Raw genomic sequence first — 23298 nt, 5'->3', positions numbered from 1 at the left:
AGGTGTCAGCGCCTCGCAACAGGGAACTGGTATTGGTTCAACTTCAGTGACCTCGATTAGAGTGTGAAGTTGGTAGTCTTTAAGGATAATCATTGGATTACACTTATATTTTTAAACCTTGTTTTTCCCGGAGAGAGCGGACAACAAACGAGACCCTTTTTTTCTTCTTCTACGGCAATAACATTGTTCTGAATAGGGGTTTCTCGCACTCTATCAAGCACAACTTGGGCAACAGTGGCAGCTCTTTAAATTACTAATCGTCAGACTTGACTCCATTCCTGTAATGTGACAAAAGCGCTTCTGACTCGGAACCGTAAACACACAGTGTGTTGCCTCTTGACTTTATCAAATAATATCTGTCTCCTCAGCATGTGTAATGAGCACTGTTTCTATAGACTGTACCCAGCTTGACAAGAGATCCGAGCAGAATAGATTGTGCCACAGTGCCAACCCAGTATTCCCTGGTAGGCCCGGTAGTTCAAACAATCCAGATGGTTCATTTGCATACACTTTCACACGCTCCCCTCCATAGGAACGTCCTTACAACTGTGCATTCTCTAGGCTCAATAAATTCCTGGGAAGAAAAAAAATAAAAGTCCCTCCCATAATCTCTCACTCACTCTTTGTCGGTCACACACACACAAACACACACACACACACACACACACACACACTGTCTCTCACTTAACTCACCCCTGCACCCAGCCACCCACACACCAATGCACACTGAGGAGGGCACAGAGACACTAATACAGCACACACCCACATTTACCTCCCCTAAGGCGTCCGCCAAGGCTCTGTCATCCACATCCCTGTGATTTACACAACTGTACATCAACACATCAGGAATTTATGGGAGGCTTAATTAGTAGCAGTAAAAGTGACTTATCGTAATTGTTCGGGATGCAGAAGCCATAATGCGACAGTTATCTCCATAACTCCCGCTGCCCATCCCATAATATCCCCGTGACGTATCGTTGCACCTTATTTCTTATTTGCCTTTATTGAAAGAGGCCTTGGCACGGAGGGCAGACCGCAGTCAGGTGTGGTGCACTGTGTGGTCAGAGTGCAGAGAACAGAGGGGACGGCTGTTTCCGGAAACCCCCATTTAACCCGTCATTTAACATGCCAGACTTCTTTGTGCGGTGGTGCGCCACGGGTCACGACCAAGAAGAGTCAAGGTTCTCAGCCTGAAAAGGAACGCATGAAAACGGGAGAGTGACAACACAGCATTGCTCCCTAACCATTACCGACTGAAGTTCCCCGGTCTTGGGGGGGGGGGGGGGAAGAAGGAAAGATGTGATTGGAGGGTTTCTCTGGCTGTCCTGTATTGTGTTATTTGTTAGGCTGGAAGCTAATCGAATAAGTCCTGCCGCTTTCTGCCGACCGGCCAGATGCATTGTCAGCCGTCTGTCACTAATTGGGTCCACAAGGGAAGCTGATTTCTTAGTCTGCTACCAAAATGACAGTCTAGCACAGCTTCAGTTTTCAGAGCTAAATCATCTCACCTGGTTCTGTTTGGGACAATTATCGTCCCGAAATGGCTGGACCACATGGTGGCCCTGTTTTCCCCTTCCCGTTATTAACTACTACCAGAAGCAAGAGTAGGCGGTGTTTGTGGGCTACAATGCTGGCAATTATGAAGCATGAGAATTGCGTCACCTTCTTCCTCAGATAACTGCGACATTGTTCTATCAGTTCTCTGTGAGTAGCCAAGATGCAGAGGGTGGTCTTGCTTATGGTTTCTGAAAGTCTCTGTTTAAACCTGCTGATTTATCCGCACCATGAAAACACTCACATCTACAAATATAAAACCAAACCAACCCCAGATAGGAAATCCAATAACCTTCCGGCTCAGACTTATTACAGCTGAATGGAAAATGCAGATATAAAAACTTGTTTACCTCCTTGCCATGAAGACGGAGGGATCCCATAAACACCCTTGCAGTCTGGAGTACAATGGAAGGCCTGAATGGCATGGAGAGCTTGTTAGAACAGTCTGGCCTAAACTGTGATCCAAACTGCGGGGCGCCCCTTTCCAGGGCGCCGCCGCAACATTACATGCGCGAGCAATATGTTTGCGCAGTTTTTTTTCTTCCCAGAATCCAGATTAGAATCAATTATGCCCGCAACGAGGAGAAGACGTGCTGAGCGAAGCACTTTGCGGTCTAGTACACCGCTGGATATTTTTATTCTCGTCAACAGACACGGGCTGTGTTCCACTCTTTGACATAGTTCTCTTGGGGTTGTTTGGACAAACAAGCCTTATGTGCTCCTTTTTTCCCGGTAAACTGTTGACTCATTGCTGAAAATTAGCCTAGGCTAATAAGAATGAAGCATGTTCATGCCATGGCACGTCTTAACACTCTTTTTCAACAGCTAGGGCCACATGTTTTTTTTTTCTACAAACTTGCAGTTAAATCTAAAAACGGAAACTGTAAGTGCTTAAGTAACCTATTATTCAGTACTTTATTAAAGAGGGTGAACTTTTGAGAACCGTCTTTAGCCTACGAGTGCCCTGCAATTACACTGAAAACAGCTGTAATTTAAAATGACTTTTAGGTGCACTAATACCGCGCCAATACCTCGGTGCAGTTTGGATTGAATTTCAACCTCGTTTACCTTCTCCTGTTGCCGGGGGATATAACGGCTCAGGACGTGCCTTGTCTCAGATTTGTTTTGAAATCACCTCTATCAACATAAAGAGATTAGTTTAACCAGCATGCCCTATTCAATGCTTCAATCACCATTTCTTCGGGCTCCATTTTGCCTCCACTCCACTCGTTCGACGGTAACAGAGAGAGAGAGAGAGAGAGAGAGGGAGAGGGGGAGAGAGAGAGAGAGAGAGAGAGAGAGAGAGAGAGAGAGAGAGAGAGAGAGAGAGAGAGGGGGATTGACGGGGCTATGGAGAGAGGGGAGGGATGCTCCGTTCCTGACCGTGGTTTTGATTTATCGATGCAAGTGGGAAACTATGAAGCTCACTTTGTGACAACTCCGAAGCCGCGAGAATTTAAGATGTCATTGAGCTGATGAATGAGGGGCCGGGCTTACCCACTGGCGCTGTGTGTCACTGTCCAGAGTGATGAGGGGCCCCGGTGATGCCGGCTCCAAGCAGCCACCTCGGGCTCTTATGGGTGGGAGTGTGTGTGCGGGGTGTGTGGGTGTCCTGTGTGTGTGTGGGATGGATGGTGGTGTTTGTGTGTGTGCATGTGGAGTGCAGGTGTGTGTTTGTGGGATGGGTGTGTGTGTGTGTGAAGGGTTGTGTGAGGAAGGGCCAGGTGTGTGTGTATGTGGAGAAGGGTGTGTGTTAGTGGGTTGTTTGAGGGGGGGGGGGTTCAGCCTGGCCAGTTTATCTGAGGTTCTAAGAAAGCGAAACTCGCATTTGGCTCACCTGTAATCCCTGCTCAGAGGGAAAACAGAACAGCAAGGTAGCAACGGGTTCACGCTCGACCGCACAAGGAAACACGGCGGAATCCGTTCAGTATCGACACAATCAGAGATGGGATCGCAGGGAATAAAACAACAAACACGTCCAGTTTCATCTCTTTTCACGATGACGGATAGCAGGGCTATTGTTGGTAGATACATGTTTTAACCAATGAAATTCCTGAAAGGGGGAGAGAAAAACACCTGCTGACCCAAATAGCCTTTCCTTTGCCAGGCTGACGAAATAGCAACGGCCTCTCTTGAGAAATGCATATATTTTCATCGGAGCAAAATGTCACATATGCACTGATAAAAAGCTGGAGGCATTAGCATACAGCTTGACTAGAGGCAACCGACTCTTAAGAAACAACAATGCACACACCGGGAAGCCAGAAACGGGAAGAGGCATCTGAGGCATCCATCAGTGTAATGAATAACCCCCCCCCCCACTCCCTCGCCCCCCCACACCCCCCTTTATTAATTGTGTGCCCGAACACCAGGAAATGTAATTAGACCAGTTTTATTAGGCCATGGGCATTGTATACTCTCCGTACACCTGCTCGTCAACACCGCCATGTTTATGCCTCTGATTCATCCGAGTTTAATACACTGCAGCTTTGGCTTGGACGCTGTGTTTAGTAAGTGGGCTGGGTTCAGGGTGTGTGAGTTTCTGTGTGTGTTTCTGTTCATGTGCATACGTGTGTATTCTTCCAATACATGCCTACCCTGTAGTTGAGGTGATCATTTCGAATCCAAATGCCTTCTTCAGCAACAGTCTACCGGTTGGTTTTCACGGCAAAACACTCAAATGGGAATGTCAGACCCATTTGTCAGTGGTTCTGTTTCCCCATCGCACGATTGGTCTTTCTGTGCCCAGCACTAATTTTCTATTGGACTGGGGGGGAAAGAGGAGCCATCCTGAAGCCTATACGTTAACTTAAATGGCCTTGCTTTAACGACCATGAAGTATAAGGCTATGTCAGCTCTATCTCCTCATTCTGCTGTTATGGCCTCAAACCATCTCTTCTCCTGGCATCATCCAGCCATGACTCAAACCCACTGTCACATCCATGCGCCTTAAATCAACTACGCTAATTGAGTCCAATCAGCGACATGAACTGAACGTTGAAAGAAACATTTGAGTCCTTTTGCTAACTAGATGAATATGTTCTCTCTGTCTCTCTCTCTCTCTCTCTCTCTCTCTCTCTCTCTCTCTCTCTCTCTCTCTCTCTCTCTCTCTCTCTCTCTCTCTCTCTCTCTCTCTCTCTCTCTCTCTTCTTCTTCTTCTGTTATTCACAGCTCTACAGTTCTCTAGACTTTGGCAGGAAGTGGCTGCTGGTTCAGGAGCGTGTGACTCCTAGCAGGTTCTACTGGTGAGTCACTCACTTCTTTTACATCTTTTCCCTAGCTCCTTCCCCCCTCCACCACCACCCAGCCCCGCCCCTCCCCCGTGTACCCAACTCTCAGACGAGGAGATGAGAGGGGATGCACCCTACATTTCCTGAGAGAATCGGAAGAGTCACAACCAGCCATGTTCCCAGTGTTCATAGCCCACAAACGATAAGATCCGAGGGAGATTAATCTCCCCCGTCATATCGCACTTTCCATTCACCACCCTTCCCTCCTCCTCCTCTTCCTCCTCCTCCTCCTCCTCCTCCTCCTATCATCTCGACGTGTCTCCTTTTCCTTATCCTCCTTGAACCCTTACCGAGCAATTCCACCTATATAAACAATCATGACTTTTTCATTGGTTTGGAGGGGTATTGAAATTGCACATACACCCGGCAACACACATACATGCATACAGGATGAGTTGGCACTGGTGGTATGACTAATAACACACACCAGAAGCCCCTGTCGCTTCCCATTCAATCACGTCAGCCGTTTCCCTCCCTCTCTCTCTCTCCCCCTCTCTGTTTTCACACTCTCTCTCTCTCCCTCTCTCTTTCCCCCTCTTTATCTCTCTCTGTCCCCCCCCCCCCCCCCCCGCGCCCCGCTCTCTCTCCCCCCTCTCTATCTCCCCCCTCTCTCTCTCCCCCCTCTCTATCTCCCCCGTCTCCATCTCTGTCCCCTGCAGTGCCCTCCCTGTCTGGGAAGTACACACTCATCACAAACCCCAGCCCCAGATCTCTTCCAGCTCATCGCACTTCCCTCATAGATGTCTGCGAAGACACAGGCTGCCGGCGGCAATGCGAGTGTCCACACTTGCTTGAATACATTTGGGCCTTAACTTTTTCCTCGCCGAGCGGTTTAATCCTAAATAAGGTGCGAGGCCCATCCGGCCCAAAAAATAAAATAAAACGCAGGCGTCGAGGTACAATTCCCCTTCGAGGAAATTGAAGGCTTTTACTCTGGTCTGTATGTGGAAGGCCAGGTGGATGCAGACAGTAGGCTATATCAGGCTGAAGTGAAATGCATCCATCGAATGGAAGCCATGTCCGTCCACTCTCATGGGGATCCTATGAAATTAACCTGGAAGTCTGATATTGTCCCCTGGACACGCCGTGCGGTAACCCCTAACCCGAGAGCCGCTCTGTGGCCTTTCCTCTCAGCCTCAGATCTGGGACCAAAGTAACGCGGTATTTCCTCCTCTGAAGTGTTTGCTCTACTTGAGACGATTCGGTCGCGGTTTTTCCGAAGAGAAAATGTTAGCTAAGGTTGCTGTGGGGTGTGCTTGACGTTTTGTGACATTTACTGTGCGTTTATGGAAGGTGGGGGTAGGGGGTGGGGGTAGAGGGTGGGGGTAGGGGGGGCAGTGGTGGTGTAGTTGGATGAGCTGAAAATGCTGGGAGATACAGTGGATTGCCAGTCTAGTTTGCTGCTGCTGAACTAAGATTAAAATAAAACATTTGTGACCCGAGTTGAATAGGTCCCAGAGAGTCTCCCGCTATCTATTTATTCTCCCCCTCCTCTTCCGTCCTCTCTCCATCTGTCCTCATCTATCTAACCTTCTCTCTCCCTACTCGTTCCCATCTACCCCCCCCCCTCCCTCCCCCCCATCTCCTTCTCATGCCTTCCTCGTCCTCTTCCATCCTTTCCGTCCGTCGCCCCTGCTCTTCCCTCTCCTCCTCCTCCTCCTCTTCCTTCCTCATCCTTCATCCCTTGTTGTCTGTCTCTGCAGGTCTGTGACCGGTCTAGACAAAGAAGCTGACCTGGTCCACATGGAGGCTCACTCCCCAGATGGACGTGAGTGACACACGCACACACTCGCTCGCAAGGACACAAACACTCGTGCACGCACACAGACACAAAGTCACACTCAAGAAAACACGGTCACACACTCAGATGCGCGCACTCACACACCACACACATACTCACACCACAAACCTAGAGAGAGGATGAACATCCTCAGGCCAATTATCCGTCTCCGACAGAAAACAGTTTGAGTGGGAGTGTGAAAGAAAGACCAGAGAGAGAAGGCAAAAAGAAAAAAGAAAGAAGTAGTGAGATAGAGAGTGACAGCGAGAGAGAGAGACAGCGAGAGAGAGAGAGAGAGAGAGAGAGAGAGAGAGAGAGAGAGAGAGACAAAGAGAGAGAGAGACAAAGAGAAACAGAGACAGAGAGAGACAAAGAAAGGGGACGAGACAAAAAAAACAAAGGACCCTGGAAAAAGGGAAAGCGATAGATGGAGAAGGACAGAGAAGAGAGTGTGGGATAGACCTAAATAGAGAGAGAGAGAGAGAGAGAGAGAGAGAGAGAGAGAGAGAGAGAGAGAGAGAGAGAGAGAGAGAGAGGAAGTGTGTTAGTGGCTAGATTCCATCCAGGGTTTTCGAGCATTTCCCTGTGGAGCAGGTCTGGATTACCTCCCTGATAGATGCAGTCCATGATAGCTGATTAATACGGCCGGCTCCCTCATCCGTCTCCCACTGGCTGAATGTCAGCTCCATAACTCTGCATGGCATTACCACCAAGGTCTTCCATACGCAGGATTGCTTGTTCCAGCCGAGGCTGACCGAGGGGCCTGTACTCAACCCTCTGCCAGAGAAAATATGACCCTCGCTATTTCTATGCAGGCACGGATGCCTGGAAGACAAGTGTTTGTTTTTGTGTGTGTTTGTGTACAAAGGAGTGTTTGTTTGTGTCGGAGTGTTTTTGTGTGTGTGTGAGAAGTGGTTTGTGTGTGTGTGTCCAAGTGTGTGTGCTTATGTTTGAGGACGAGAGATGTACTCGTTGAGTACGACGTCGAGTGTTATTGAGAAGAAGAGGGACGATGAAGGTTTCACCTCATGAACAAATCTGGACCCTAGACCTTAGATTATAGTCGACTTTGGGTGGTGCCTGTGTGGGACTTGATAGTACTAACATCTGAAAAGTTACTGAAGTGGTAATGCAGCCAGTGACTCACTGGACCTGTCCTAGTGTTATAACAATGTGAACTAGCTCATGTTGCTCGGTGTCATGTAAAACAGACTGGTTCCATGGCACTAAACACTGTAATGCTTTTTGTCCACTGTGCCCTTGATTTTCCACCGCACGTACTGAATGCACTATTTGTACGTCGGTACGGATAAAAGTATCGAAAATAAATAGACTCAAAAGAATACAATGAACAAATGTGCTCTGTTGAATACCACAACACTCACAAACAAACCCTTCAAATCATGCTTTCACAGGGCAGTCCCAGCCAGGAATTGGTTGTACATCACACAACCACAACCAACTGAGCCCTCTGAGCATTCACAAACCCACTCGTCTCCAGTTAGAACCCCCATGCTGTGCATCATTAGCAGCCTGTGTATAATCCCCTGGTGTATCTGCCCCCTCCCCCCGCAGGTGTGCAGTATGTCACATGCCGGGCCCAGATGTGCTCCGAGCCCAACAGGAACTACCCCTTCCTGGGGTACATTGACATCAGCTCCCTGGTGGTCCAGGACGACTACATGTTCATCCAGGTAGGCGGGGGCGAGGACTACGTGGACCATGATGCATTGAGGGAGACAAGTGTGGTAACCTCGGAGGGCATATGCTGGGTGTCCCGTATGCAGACATTGGCCGTCGGAAACCGATCTGTGTGTGTTTCTGCTGAGTACACTGCACATTCGCTCCGTGGCGATGCAGAGAGGACAGTTGAGCAGGCTCGCTGTTATTCGAATCAAATCCTTTCATTTTTGGGATTCATCAAGAGAGGAGACCAGGTTATTTTAGGGGATGTTTTTACCAAGTAATTTGCCACACAATCCTTTCAGGGGGGTTTGGTGAGAGCGTATATTGGTTTGTAATTGTTGCTTCGACTTGTCTGAATCTGCCCCTTTGTGCTACTATTTAATTTTCACCCTGTTATTTTGCTAAATCCAAACAAGAGAGATATATTTCGACATAACATGGTGCTATGCATCATTCAGGGGTGGCCATTACAGGACATATGGAAAACTCCACCTCCGTCTGAAAGCCTGCAGAGTATTTTGCAGATGTGAGAGCTGGTTTTATATTCATCCCAGCCTGTACTCACTGTGTCATATTAATCATAATTTGTGAGAGGAAAAAAATCTGAAATGGTAATGTTCTGAATTCAAAGTAAGGCCAGTGCAATTTTTTATTTTTTTATTTGTTATCTTTTTGCGGGGAGGGGGGGGACAGGGTATGTTTGATTTTTTTTCTCCCCAGACTGAATCTGAATTTATTTTGACATTGTGCAAATGAGGATGCATGTATTTAAAAGTCAACCGTCGAAAAAATGAGGAATAATTATCCCACCCCTGGTCCACCACAAACTAACTTTCTCATCCAAATTCAACTCCAAGGGGTGTTTGAAATCCCTGGACGAACATTCCCTCCAATTTCTGCTCATGATTTTAGAGAAAGATGAAATTGTTTGGGGCCATTTCAATTTGGGTAAATTCTTCCAGCTTAATTTGTTTCTTTCTTAAGACTTCTGCCACGAGTGTCAAAGTCTTCAACGCAGGGCGAGGGACATACTCTTTGCCTAAACCTTACAAACGTGAATGCTTCTGGTGTGAAAAGCCAGAGAACACAACACAGAAAGGATCCAAAAGAAAAATAACAAAAAGGTTTACCTTTTTAGAAATATGGCAGTCATTTCCTCTTCCTTGTTAGATACAGCTGCCGGGAAAGCAGACTAGGGGGAAGATAAACTGATGCTACCTCAGATGTACAGAAGCTGTCGCTCCCCGCGGCCTTGCAATGTTCCGCCAGTTTAATAGGGTATAGATACACCTGTAGTCCAAAGACCTCTCATCCGTGTTTGACCCAACCGGAGCACTGTGAGTAAACCCTCAACCACTCAACCTAAACCTCCCTCTTTGAATCGAGCGCCGAACGTGTATTTTATTCGCGTTGCGTCACAGCTGAAAGATCCTGGAAAAAGGGAACAGGGGGCTGAGACGAGGGGAAAAATCAATCATCCCAATTTCTCTTTAGGTTCAAACTGTCTCCGGTTACCCCGACATTGATTTCTTAGCCTCTTCACTCAATTGCATGCGTGACCGTTTTGTGGAGTCCTAACCGTTAGCCAGCGCTTCCCCCCTTCTCTAGTGTTCTCTCCTTGTACCAGAGTTAACTCACAAAGCACACCAAGAGGGGGCTAATTGGTTCTGACACACAATGATGAGGCCTGCTTTGCTTCCCCACAGAAAGCCTAGCGCTTACTTTCGGTGAAACCTTCTTAATTGATGCAATTATGAAAGATAAGTGGATGTGATGCTACCCCACCCCCACTCCCACCCCTAAGGACAGGCTGTATGCACACCCGAAGGAAATTGGTTTTGCCAGCTTGATAGGTAGTGCTAATGACAGGTAGCTAATGCTACCCTCCTCCCCCTTCTGCTGTGTTTGCGCTAACCGCTAACGACCGGGTTGTTTGCACAGGGAGCGGTATCATTAGGGATGACTTTTTCCTGGACAGCAGTTGAGCATTGGTTGGGAGAGTTAAAGATTTCTCTTGACAGAGAATAATGAGACTATTGATTGTCCTACAAGATATTTACCAAAGTCTATCTCAAAACCACAAAGGACATTCACAAGTGACGGGGGGCAGCACCCGTGGAATGCAAGCCAGGAGATTCCTCCTGATGGAAAGAAAAGTAACGGCTTCACAACGTCTCTTCTGTCCTTTAGGGCTAATATGTCTTGATACGGACTGTCTCGCTGGCCACTTTCTTAGCTATTTACTGTTAAGTAAACATGTGACTGTACTTTTTAGGGGAGTCAAATGAAAGCAGAGCTGTTGGGTGAATGAATGGATGAAGGAATGATTGGAAGAAGGCAAACTGTTGATACTTGGAGGTCATCAACAGTGCTGTGATGTGTTACAGGTGACCACAAATGGGAGGGCCAGCTACTACGTGTCCTACCAGAGAGAGCCGTTCATTCGCATCAAACTGCCCAAATACTCCCTCCCGAAGGTAAGTTACCCTTTCCAGACTATCCGTCATAATTCCGATATCATGATTCCATCAGATTTCCATATATTTTCATGATTTTATGTATAAAGTATGAAAAGAAAAAATCCTGATCAAAGCCTAGTCACTGATTTCACACATATACGTGTAGAGATAGTAAGCAAAAGGTTTGTCTTTTCAAAAAGATGGATCTCTACAGCATCTCCATGTGTTGTTGTAGTTCTGCATCTGTGTAGTGTTTAGGTACTACAGGGTTTAAGCCCAAGGCAAGGTTGTACATTGCAGCACAGCTGAATCTAAGGGACTTCTACTCTGTATTCAGTCTGCGGCTGTCGACCTGATCCCACGACCAACCCCCTCCATGTTCACATTGTTATAATCCGCCACCCCCCTCGTGCCGTCCAATCACCACTCCTCTAATCTCTCCTACTCCTCTGATTTCCTCGTCGACGTGCGTGCAGGACCTGCACATCGTCAGCACCGACGAGAACCAGGTGTTTGCCGCCGTGCAGGAGTGGAACCAGAACGACACGTACAACCTCTACCTGTCCGACACGCGCGGGATTCTCTTCACGCTGGCCATGGAGAACGTCAAGACCACTCGGGGCCTGGCAGGGAACCAGATGCTCAACCTGTACGAGGTAGCTACGCTACGCTACGCTGGTGGCCGCTAACGTGGGGAGTAGCACAGCGGGTAACACTAAGGGGGTTATTAGCGCGCCAGGCTATGTTAGCCCTTGCTATTCCTTTGCCTGGTAATGACCTTGTTGGTGCTTAGGCTGTGCTATGCTAAAGGCTAGCGGAGAACACTGTAGGTCATTGCATTAGCATTCATTGCAATGCCCCGGTTCCGTCTTCTTCCCTGCTGAATCCAGTTCATCACTGACGTCCACTGGCAGGTGTGATGGTGAGAAAGGGGAAGCGAAATATTGGCCTGATTTTCAAGTCGGCACCAGTGACAGAGGTTTGGTAATTAACATTGCCACTGCTGTGTGTGTGTGTGTGTCTGTGTGTGTGTGCGCTTGCATGCAAGAACTAAAGATGAAGCTCCTCTTCAAAATAAAATGTTCAATATTCCCCCGAAACAACACTTCAATCCGTCTTTTATTGAAAAGACAGACATTTCTCTTGAGTTCCTACACCATTGATATGGCAGAGATAGATACCTTTTGACCAAAGCACTTTATAAGTCTTGTTTATTGTTGCACCCTAGAGGGAAATGCGGCAAATATCTGTAGAAAGTCTCCCCCACAGTCTTAGAGAATTGTTCTGTAAATGGTCTCAGGACAACACAACAGCTTACAAGAAAGGTCTCATTTCTCCCATCTCTCCTTTTAATGCTCATTGAAGCCTCAGTATTTTTGAACTACGTCTCAAATCAATTATTTCCTTTGAAAATTGTCATTGTTTAAAATCTAATGGCAACGATTTGACTGCTATTTGAATAAAACGTTTTTTCTTGTTGCCTATGATGTTAATATTTAAATGTGACCATCACACAGTTTTTAAACCTCCGACAAAGATAAAATGAGAAAAGTCTTAACTTTTCTCCTACAATCAGCATTTCATTAAATTATATTCTGCCCCGGCTATCATAAAATTACCCAATTTCATTTTTATTTCTCCCAATGAGCAAAAATACCACATTGAAGGAGAGGGAAAGAAGGAGAGGAGGGTGGAGGGGGGGGGGGAGTTGTGGTGGTGATTTAGTTAATGTAGTGGCCATGTTGCTCTCCCAGGTTGCCTTTACTGCCAACTCTCGTGAAAAAAACCTCCGGAGTTCTGATTCAGCAGCATATCCATATCTCTAATAGATTGCGGAAAGCTTCATTCATGTATATTGGAAAATTGTAATGTGCTGTCCACAGGGGGTGGAGGTGGACACAAATGTTATACGCTGTCTGCGAGGGAGGGGGGGGGGTGGGGGGGGGGGGCTTGGCAACAAGAGTTGATCTTTTATCATCATCATCGGGGTGGTGATGGCACGCCTCAAGTCATTGTTTTATTGCTCGTTCACTGATAATCTCGGATTTCACCCACGAGCGCACGGAATGTAAACAGACCACATTAGTATTTTCAGTGGGGCACTGTGGCGAGCCAGGTGGTGAGGTCATAGCCAGTGGTGAGGTCATAGCCAGTGGTGAGGTCATAGCCAGTGGTGAGGTCATAGCCAGTGGTGAGGTCATAGCCAGTGGTGAGGTCATAGCCAGGTGGTGAGGTCATAGCCAGTGGTGAGGTCATAGCCAGTGGTGAGGTCATAGCCAGTGGTGAGGTCATAGCCAGGTGGTGAGGTCATAGCCAGTGGTGAGGTCATAGCCAGTGGTGAGGTCATAGCCAGTGGTGAGGTCATAGCCAGTGGTGAGGTCATAGCCAGTGGTGAGGTCATAGCCAGTGGTGAGGTCATAGCCAGTGGCGAGGGCGGTGCTGTCAGATTTCCCAGCCTCGGTAGTCCTCCCGCTGTGTTACACACACACAGACACACGCAGACACACGCAGACACACACAGACACACACACAGGCACACACAGACACACACACAGGCACACACAGACACACACAGACACACACACAGGCACACACAGACACACACAAACACACACAAACACACACACACACACAGACACACACACAGGCACACACACAGACACACACACAGACACACACACAGACACACACACAGGCACACACAGACACACACACAGGCACACACAGACACACACAGACACGCACACAGACACACACAGACACACACAGACACACACACAGGCACACACAGACACACACAGGCACACACAGACACACACACAGACACACACAGACACACAGACACACACACAGACACACACACAGGCACACGCCTGCACACCTTGACGGAGGCTGAACCCCTCCATTAATACTGCACAGCGCCGCTAACACTGTGTTACAACACATAATCACTAAATAGAGATGGCAAAGGATGGAGGGAAGAGTGGGTGGTGGGTGGTGGGTGGTGGGGTGGGAATGTAGGGAGCGATGGAATAGGAGGGCTGGATGGGTAGGATGATAAATAATTACCCCTGGTGATGGACAGGTTTGGCCAGAGGAAGGAGGGATGCTTCTCATTAGTCGTGTCCATCCCGACCGCCGGGTTTCTATGACGATGTCAAATACGGCGCCTATTAGTGCCACTTACACCGACGGAGCCCTACAGGAAGGGAGGGATGTCAGTGTGTGTGTGTTAGTGTGTGTGTGTGTGTCAGTGTGTGTGTGTGTGTGTCAGTGTGTGTCAGTGTGTGTGTGTGTGTGTCAGTGTGTGTGTGTGTGTCAGTGTGTGTGTGTGTGGGCGAGTTAAGGAGAGACATAGGACTGGAGCTCCTCACCAGCCGAGCTGGACTGCCTTAATGCAGGTCATCATCATGCTCCCACTGCACGTCCAGCACGTCACCCTTCAGCATGAGCAGAGGGCTGACACGGCGGGCGGCTGACTGGAGAGAGACCAGGAACATCACTGCTCTGTGGCGTGTGTGTGTGTGGCGTGTGTGTGTGGCATCTGTGTGGTGTGTGGTGTCTGTGTGGTGTGTGGTGTCTGTGTGTGTGTGGCGTGTGTGTGTGTGGCATGTGTGTGTGGCGTGTGTGTGTGTGGCATGTGTGTGTGGCATGTGTGTGTGTTCCATAGGTCTCCCGGGACACTGAGGGTGTCACAACGCAGAGAGGTGTCAAGGCGTCAAATAGGCTGACGTTTAGCCATGACACCGTTGAGAAAACCAGGGAAGGGATGAGGTGTTGTAGGGGCGGGGGCCAATTAAAGAGAGCAATTAAAGGGGAAGGCGACTGGTCGTTTGATGGCTGCTAGACGATATCTAAGTTGAAGAAGGAGCAGGCGGGGTGGTCTCCTTCTGTGATCGTCAGTTTGACAGACAGGGGCCCTGCGTCTCCAATGACAACCCAGCGTACAACCCCACACAGTCCACTACCTTCGACAAGCGCCACGCTATACTGAACCGATGTCCGTCCAGAAGTAGACTACTCCTAAGTATTACAGAGTAGGATGAAGTTTCGAGGTCATCCGCACTACCCAATTATTACCTGTACAGAGTCAGTTCAATTCAGCACAATCTAAACTATTAGATTAGAACGTTCCAGAACACCAGCCGTGCATGAGAGACGAAGCGTCTGACGGCGGCGTTCTCTCTGTAGGTTGCAGGTATCAAGGGGATGCTCCTCGCCAACAAGCGCCAGGAGAACCAGGTGAAGACCTACATCACCTACAACAAGGGCCGCGACTGGAGGCTGCTCCAAGCCCCCGCCACGGACCTGGCCGGCAACGACATCCACTGCGTCCTGGTGAGTTCACGGTCCGAGTCCGGGGTCCTCAGGGGGGGGGGGGGGGGGGGTGCTGCCGCCATCGTCCTGGGGGCTAACTCCCCGCGCTTGCGTAGTCACGTCGTCGTGTCAAGGAGCGGGTTGGTTTTGAGTTGAACGTGGAGGGGCTTGTGTGTCCTTGTGTCTTCGGCGCGGGTGTCTCACTAAGTCCCTCCTAACCCCTGGAGGGGAAGTGTAACAGGATAACTATTAGGTGGGAATGATGTGGAGACATTAGATGGGAGTCCATGCTGTTTTAAGAGGCAATTGCCGGGCTACGTCAGGTCAGGTCGCCGGTTCAGCGTGATTGTGCATTCATGTGACATTTTAATTACCGAGCTGGAATCTGTTTGATTGCCTAGTTAAATCCCCGCTACCCCGATGTGTCCTTGGAGCAATGTCGCACGAACAATTGAAAAGATTAAATCCATTGTTTCTTTCTCTCTCTCTCTTCTTTTTATCGGTCTGAGGTTTCTCTGGGGGGGGGGGGGGGGGGGGGGGGGGGGAAACGGAATTTGTCTTTTGTTGTGTGCACTTACCCTCGAGAGTTGACACTCTCTGTTTTATGTCAAAACCCTCCTGTCTTTGAATTCATGACGAGATGAATGCCATTAGAACCAACAAAAGACATGACGACTTTTCTTTTTATCGACAACTCGAAATGACGCTTGTGTGGTTCTAATGTCGCTGCTTTTTGAAGGGCTGTCTTCTAATCACCGAACGCCGACATGTAGGAGCGATGTCCTCGTGTTACATCTCAGTCTTTTCAGACTTGGAAGGAACGTGCCATCCTTCTCTGAGTAATTAACCCTAATCAGATAACGCTATCCTTAAAAAATCCAATTAATTCGGTGGATGAATTGTAACAACCACACAGAGTATCGGCCCGTGGTTTTTGTGGATTTGGAAGAATTGGTCTGAAATGGCTTTACGCCGTTCCTTCCTGCACACACATGTAGAAGCGGACTCCTTTACAATGTCTTAACCGCAGGTAATTGAGGACGTAGCATTGACCACATGCTTAACCCGTAGAGACACATGTTTAACCCGTAGAGACAGCACGTACTACTGCGCCCCCACTCTCATTCCTTTTCTTCTCTCCCGTCCAGCCGTTCTGCTCGCTTCATCTGCAGCTCCAGACGTCAGAGAACCCCTACTTGTCTGGGGCCATCTCCACCAAGACGTCTGCTCCGGGCATCATCGTGGCCACAGGTGAGAAACACCCAATCACCACTTCCCCCAGTCGACCATTGCAACACGGTATCACCTCGTGGGCCCGTTACCGGGGCTTAACGTTACCTGACAGGCTGTGTGGTGGGACGGTGATGGGGACAGCTCAGCGGTAGAGCGTTTGATTGCAGATCGAGAGGTTGCGCGGCTACCACTGTACATCGCTCTGGATGAAAGCGTCTGCTAAATGCATTTCTCTCAAGAGCCTCTACTTAGTTATAATCTTAGTTTAATGACCCAGAAGGAGGAATGATTCACTTTGTAAACTTGAAGTTTACTTTCTTTTTCATATGGCGGCCTTTCTTGAACCAGGTTTATACTTTTATACTTAGTATGTTTAAGTTTTTTTATAGTAGGCCTGTATTATTCAATAGATATATGACCAAACGTTTTGGCTTCTAGACAGTTCTGGGACTCTGGCCACATTGTTGTGTTGATTCACAGAGGGACGCTCTCCTTCCGTTGATGTTCCTTTTAATATTTTCTTTTGTTGTCACAAACAGGGGCTAGGATCAGATCTTTAGGGGTGCTCAGCCCCCAATGAGAAGGTGACATGAATACAGTGCCTTGCAAAAGTGCTAAACCCCCTTGCTAATATATTAATATAAATATTAATTTCACTGGATAACAGTTAATACATTAATGTATTAGTTTGCAAAATATTGAATGAATGAAAAAACTCAGGTTGTCCCTTTCTTCATGACCCAACAGCATCAAATGATAATAAACAATATTACAAAAAAATATATTATTATTTCTAGGGGTGCTGAGATGAAATTGAGCTTGAACACTCCTAAAAAGGGTCTAAAATCGCCACTGTCTACAAATATTTACACTTAGCAAAGTGCGCCTGTTCTGACTGAGGTCACATGACACAAAAGATTACCTGCGTGTTCAAGCTTAACTGCGTGTTCAAGCACCTCCGTGTGTGTTTGCACTGTGTGTGTGTGTGTGTGTGTGCGTTGGCGTGGTGATTCACTCCCTCTTTCTTTGCTTCCCTTCACACACGTCAACTGGTGCGGAGATCGCTTCATGAACATGACAAACACCATCCCATCAAACCCACACACACACACGCACAAACAGACACTCACAAACACAGACACATCCCTCTTCAAAAGGCTGGGGCCTCAGTATGGATCAAGAAAGTAGTCTGTACGCGGTGGAAGCTTGAGGAGAGAATGTTGAGTCATATCTCTCTGTGAAGCCAGGAAAAGCAAACTGGAGTATTGGATGTTAACTCACTCCAGTTATGGGGAGTGATGGGATTGAAGAAAGATTACCGTTACCTCTCAATGCTGGTTTGGGAGGTCGGTTTGATATTTTCTGAAACCAAAAGTTCGAATTCCTTCTCAGAGATTATGAAAGCTATAAACTTCTGACCGAAGCTGTTGTGATTGACGACTGTCTCGCGACTCGCTCGCGACTGTCTCGCGGCTGTCTCACGACTGTCTCACGACTGTCTCAAATACTGAATGTACTGAATATTGAATGTCAATATTTCTCATTTCATCGGCATTGCTCTGCATTCCAGTGACTGATCAGCAGATTAAACAAACATATTATTGTGGTAAATATCTGAAACGGGAGAATCAATGTTTCATCCACAGGTAACATAGGGACAGAGCTTTCCTACAACAACGTCGGGATGTTCATCTCCTCCGACGCCGGCAACAACTGGAGACAGGTGAGTGTCCCGAGACTGCAGCCAGGATGGAGTCTCGTCAACACCGGCTCGTCTCAGCGTGTGATCCAGCTCAGACGGCCGCACGCCCCCACTCACCCCCCCCCCGTCTCTCCCGCCTACAGATCTTCGAGGAGGAGCACAACGTGTGGTTCCTGGACAAGGGCGGGGCGCTGGTCGCCGTGAAACAACCCTCGGTTCCGACGAGGCACCTCTGGTAGGCTCCACGCAACCGGATCTGAGATGCTCTCCTTTTGGGCCATTTTATTTTTCTCTACGTTTTGACATGCTCATTAAGTCGCTTCCTAACCCCATGGCTGATGTCTGGGAACGGCGGTCGGATGAGTCCGTGTGTTGGTTTCGACTCGGCTTTTTCGGGGGGGTTGGAGTGATACCGGGGGGCGGAACTATGAAGCGCTAAACAGACGCGACCACATCTGGGATCAACAAGGCCCTTGGTCTTCATCACCTTCTGTGTTCTCCAGGAGGCTCTGGGGGGGGGGGGGGGGGGGGGGGGGATAAAAGAAAGGGCCCCCTTTCACCCCTTTTCTCTCTCTGCTGCTCAGCCCAGTTCCTTCTCCTTTAGTGTTGGCATTAGCACATTTTCATCCCGGGCCAAATTGGGAGCGGCCACGTTTCGCCTCAGTGCAGGCTAATCCAAGTGAGACCAGATCCCCCCTCTTAGATCCCGTTTCGGAAACCATTTTAAAATGAGTTTTAGGATCAACCGAGTGTAAACCTTCCGGTTTTTCTTTTAAACTCGTCTTCCTGACGAAAGGATTGAAGTGCGCTGGTGGGGAGGACTGACTGACTCCGTCGCAGTCAGAGACTCGGCACTTCCACATCTCCACTTCGCCTCCCCCTCCTATTTCGTTTTTTTTTTTCGAGCGAGTGCAACATTTCCCCAACCAGTCCAGATCCTCTTAATGGATGCATGTCAACGCTTTGTCTGTTTCCTGGGTGCTTTTCGCCAGATGAAGGCAGCATTGGAAGGGAAGGGGGGAGGTAGGTAGGGGAGGGGAGGTAGGGGAGGTAGGGGAGGGGAGAGGGGAGAGGGGAGGTAGGGAAGGGGAGGTAGGAGAGGGGAGAGGGGTCTGTTTGAGTGGGCTGCTCCCTCCCGTGCCTGTTCGGGGGTTTTGACGGCGCCAGTGCCGTTGTCACACTCAGGTAGTGCGCTTGTTCGCACTTCTGCAGCGTCGTTGATAAGCTGTCAGAATCGATAGAGCCCAGAACCCCGGCAATGAAAGTCCCCCCCCCCCCGCCCCTCCCACGCCCAGACACACACACACGCACACACACACTGAGCCCCATCCTCCCCCACCCCCTCCATCTCGTCGGTTTTGTAGTCTTTACTTTGAAACATGAAGCAGTTACTATTCTGGTTGGCGATGGTCGGGACTCAGTTTTTTTCTGTTCAGATAAGAACCTTCTTTTCTTCTTCTCTCCGCTTCCCTTTTGAATCATTTTCCGCCTCTCTGCTTTGATAGTCAAACACTGTACCTTTTTTTCCCCCCCCTCAATCTCCTTTTGTATCTAGCAGAGGCTAGAGTGGTTAATTACAGCTGGAGGAACCGGAGATTGGTATAGGTGTGTATTCAGAGTAGTCACTTGTTCTGATCCCTTCCTGAACTCGTCAACGCTGTTATTGAAAGTGTGCATGTACCTGTGTGTGTCTGGGGAAAATACACACGTTCTCAAAAACGATGTTGCCGAGTTCAGGCAGGGATCAGGACAAGTGACTACTCTGAAAAGAAACAAATCCAATGGCTGGTTTTCACCAACACACGCACACATTATACACATCATGACACCTACACACAACCTGTGACATACACACCTGACACACAACCACAGTAAGTCCACCAGCGTGTGCTGTTGTAATGGTGTGGTGTGGTGTGTGGGGTCACGCAGGGTCAGTTTTGATGAGGGGAGGCAGTGGAGCAGACACAGCTTCTCCCTGGTGCCTCTGTTCGTGGACGGAGTCCTGGTGGAGGCAGGAGCCGACAACCAGATCATGACGTGAGTAACACTCGGTCTCTGTGCACAAGCCTGTGTGTGTTTGTGAAAGGTGTGTGTGTGTGTGTGTGTACTGGGTGTTTGGTGTGTGTTTATACGGTCAGGTGTGTGTGTGTGTTTTATTCTATTCTTATATATTATATATTTTCATATTGTTATCTTTCGGTTAGCATTGAGTTTTACTGTACAGGTTAAGTGGTAGAGAACAGAATGAGAAAGTCCCATTGGGTTTGGATAGGGAGGGAGTTATCAACTCAAGCTGTCAGTCTGTCTCATGCTGAAGTATGATTAACTGACAGAGACCCGATTCATCAGCGTTGTCACTGACTGCATTGAACGAACGGCTCCTTTGATAGATATATTAAGTAGATGTATCAACACGGACGGCCCAATTACTCAGAGACCTGACCTGATTGGTTAAAATGTGGTGCACAGACAGCTCCTGTCATTTTAGATCAACTGGAGTATTTTTCCAGGTGGGTTTTATTAATGAAGTTTTAAGAAAGTGTTTCCTCGCGGGAGTTCCGAATGGTGAGTGCCTTTTTTGGACAAACTTTCGATCAGCCTCACGTTGTTCGACGCGGCTTGTAGGTTTTTCGGACACTTCAGCCACCGGTCGGAATGGCAGCTCATCAAGATAGACTACAAGTCCATCTTCAACAGGCTGTGTGCTGAAGAGGACTACCAGACCTGGCACCTTCACAACCAGGTAGAGAAACTCAACCGCTTAAGATAGCACTGCCACTCTGAGCCAAGACGAACAGACGATAACTCAGTATGGAAATATGTTCTGAACCTCGGGTTGGTAGACATAGACACAGTGGGAAGGACTAATGATGATGTCCAGTATGGATTTGCTGTTGTTGTTGTTGTTGACACTTGTCTCTTGACACGATTCTGCTTCCTGCCTCTTCCCTTCAGGGCGAGCCTTGTGTGATGGGGCAGAAACAGATCTACATGAAACGAAGGCCTGGCAACTATTGCATGCTGGGAAAGGACTACGCCAAAGTCCTCTCTGCAGAGTCCTGTATATGCCGGGCACATGACTTTGAATGGTGAGAAGGCTTCTGTTTCACCCACACGCGAGCGCCACAACACTGTCTGACTAGAACCACGGGGACTTCCCCTTTAAAACGGCACGGATGAGGGCAGAGCAGCTACGAGTCTCTTGTGGAGTAAAAGCCAATTTTGACATTTTATGGTGTACTTTCTCCCCATTTAAGCATATTCCGTTTTGATATGCTATTTCAAAGACTCATTAATTTGGTCCATTTGTGGTGTCAGTTTTCCAATAATCTGATACGTTTCTGGAATCATTTTACGCCATTTGCCCATAAAGTCTTTTGGATGGCTTTGGCTCTGTTTTGTAATAATGTAGAGAAGACGAGGGGAGTAAACAGTTTCAATTTGTATGCAAATCCCAGGCTAGCTGTTTTTATCTTGTACAAAGCAGAGGACTGAGGAATAAACGGGCACGTTTTTATGCGAATGTATTCAGAGGTCAGACTTGATGTGTTTTAATTGCCATCCATTATCGTCTGCGATTTGTTTTAATAATTTTTCGGGGGGGTTTGGAATTATTCATTTTGGTCAATATCTGACCACATGACCCTCCTGTCTATCTTTCTTGCCCCTTCACTGTAACCGTCTCTCTCTTTCCCTCGCTCACCCTGTTTCTGTCTACGATTGAAACGTGTTGATGACGGTTAACGTCATGTTAAAAGGGGGTCTTATTTTACCCTTGTTTTCATGTCCAGTTCTTGTTTGAACTTCCATGCTTTCCTCCAGTTGGAGTTTGATTGACAGCGTTTTCACACAATAAGCCAAGTAGGAAAGCCCGACTCACCAAAGGCGATTGGCTGGAACAGAATTGGTGCACATAATTGGCTGGAAAGTTGTGGGTCGCTTTAAAAAAGAGAAATTGCCATTTCACTGGCACTGAGCTGTCTGTATTGCTAAATAACTCTAACCTCATTAGCTTACACAACATCTTTATAGGGGACACAACTTGTTTTAACTGAATTTCTTTTCCTATTGTACCTATAATTGACTTTGAAGTGTGCACCTTAGGCTGGGCAAGAATGACCTGACAGTTCATGGTTAATTACACAGGGTGTTGGGTCATGTTAGCAGCCGTGGGTGGACTAATGACTGTCAATGGAGAACAATACTGCACTTCAGTTTATATATGTGGAAAGTAGTTCCTCTGTATTTACACTGAGTGGGAATGGCAAATATCGCAGTGTAAACAAATCTGGACATGAGTTCAGCATTCACGTGTAGGAAAGATAAGATTCGATTCTGTAGCCGCAGTTTACCTGCAGGTAGAACACAACGCATTCCAGCTCTCAGAACTCCTCACTCTCATCACACCTTGTTCAAACCTGCTCAGCGGTCAGCCACCATTTCACCTGACTGCTTGTCAATGCTCGGGAGGCTGGCTGACGACGAAGGGACCAGGCTAGTCCTTCAGCCCCCGGGCTAATCCTTCAGCCACCGGGCTCTACTCATGTTGTTGATGATGTGTTTTCTTTTTTCTTCCCCCCCCCGGCTCTCTAATTGATTGATAAATCAATGTCACAGTCATTATTACAATGGGCACTTGCCTAACCTGTTTGTCGCTGTGACGTAAATCACTTCCTGATTGGGCAGGGGCCGAGGAAGTGGGAGTTGGCAGACCCCTGCACAAAGACCCCTCCCCCCTCCCTGCGTTCCACTCTGCCTCTCTCTAATCAGGGGCGTTTGTCAAAATTCCACCCACTTCCCATCCCATCCCCCATACATGTCATAACAACGCCGTTTCCATGCTGCCCCATTGATGAGGAGATCGCTGGGGAGCAGAGCTGTTCAAGTGATATGTCTTTCGCATGATCTATGCGTGCTCCGTGTGACCGTGCGTCGCTCTGTCAACAGCGATTACGGATACGAGCGGAGGGGAGACGGCAACTGCAGGCCGGCGTTCTGGTTCAACCCCTCGTCCGTGTCCAGGAGCTGCAGCCAGGGGCAGAACTACTACAACAGCACAGGGTCGGTGTTCCCCTCACGCTCCCTGACCTCCTTCCCTTATTCATCATCCCCCCCCACTTCCTGTTCCTGAGTAAATATATGGCAGTCTATCGTGCTGTATCGATATCTCTGTGCTATATCATCTGGCCAGTGTGATTAGGCACTGTGAGGTGGCCTGGAGAGTCAGCTCTGGGTGTCAATAGTGATATGGTGGTTTTTTTTGGCCAGAGTCACAGA

The 23298-nt window shown here is 48.2% G+C and overlaps 1 protein-coding gene across 1 annotated transcript in view; it reads left to right on the top strand.

Annotated features, from left to right (window-relative positions):
• The first annotated feature begins 4240 nt into the window (after positions 1–4240).
• sorcs3 (sortilin related VPS10 domain containing receptor 3) overlaps positions 4241–23298 on the top strand; it is a 35670-nt gene continuing 16612 nt past the window's right edge. Inside the window, exons 1-14 of the mRNA XM_047044244.1 lie at positions 4241–4255; positions 4726–4799; positions 6548–6612; positions 8200–8318; positions 10698–10787; positions 11246–11425; positions 14961–15107; positions 16235–16337; positions 17966–18042; positions 18165–18256; positions 19951–20058; positions 20647–20764; positions 20977–21110; positions 22969–23082. Coding sequence (XP_046900200.1) covers positions 4241–4255; positions 4726–4799; positions 6548–6612; positions 8200–8318; positions 10698–10787; positions 11246–11425; positions 14961–15107; positions 16235–16337; positions 17966–18042; positions 18165–18256; positions 19951–20058; positions 20647–20764; positions 20977–21110; positions 22969–23082 — 1436 coding nt within the window. The remainder of the gene's footprint in view (positions 4256–4725; positions 4800–6547; positions 6613–8199; positions 8319–10697; positions 10788–11245; positions 11426–14960; positions 15108–16234; positions 16338–17965; positions 18043–18164; positions 18257–19950; positions 20059–20646; positions 20765–20976; positions 21111–22968; positions 23083–23298) is intronic.

This window comes from Hypomesus transpacificus, chromosome 21 (genome assembly GCF_021917145.1).
Source record: "Hypomesus transpacificus isolate Combined female chromosome 21, fHypTra1, whole genome shotgun sequence".
Taxonomy (NCBI): Eukaryota; Metazoa; Chordata; class Actinopteri; order Osmeriformes; family Osmeridae; genus Hypomesus; species Hypomesus transpacificus.
This window is presented reverse-complemented; position numbering and strand designations above follow the sequence as displayed.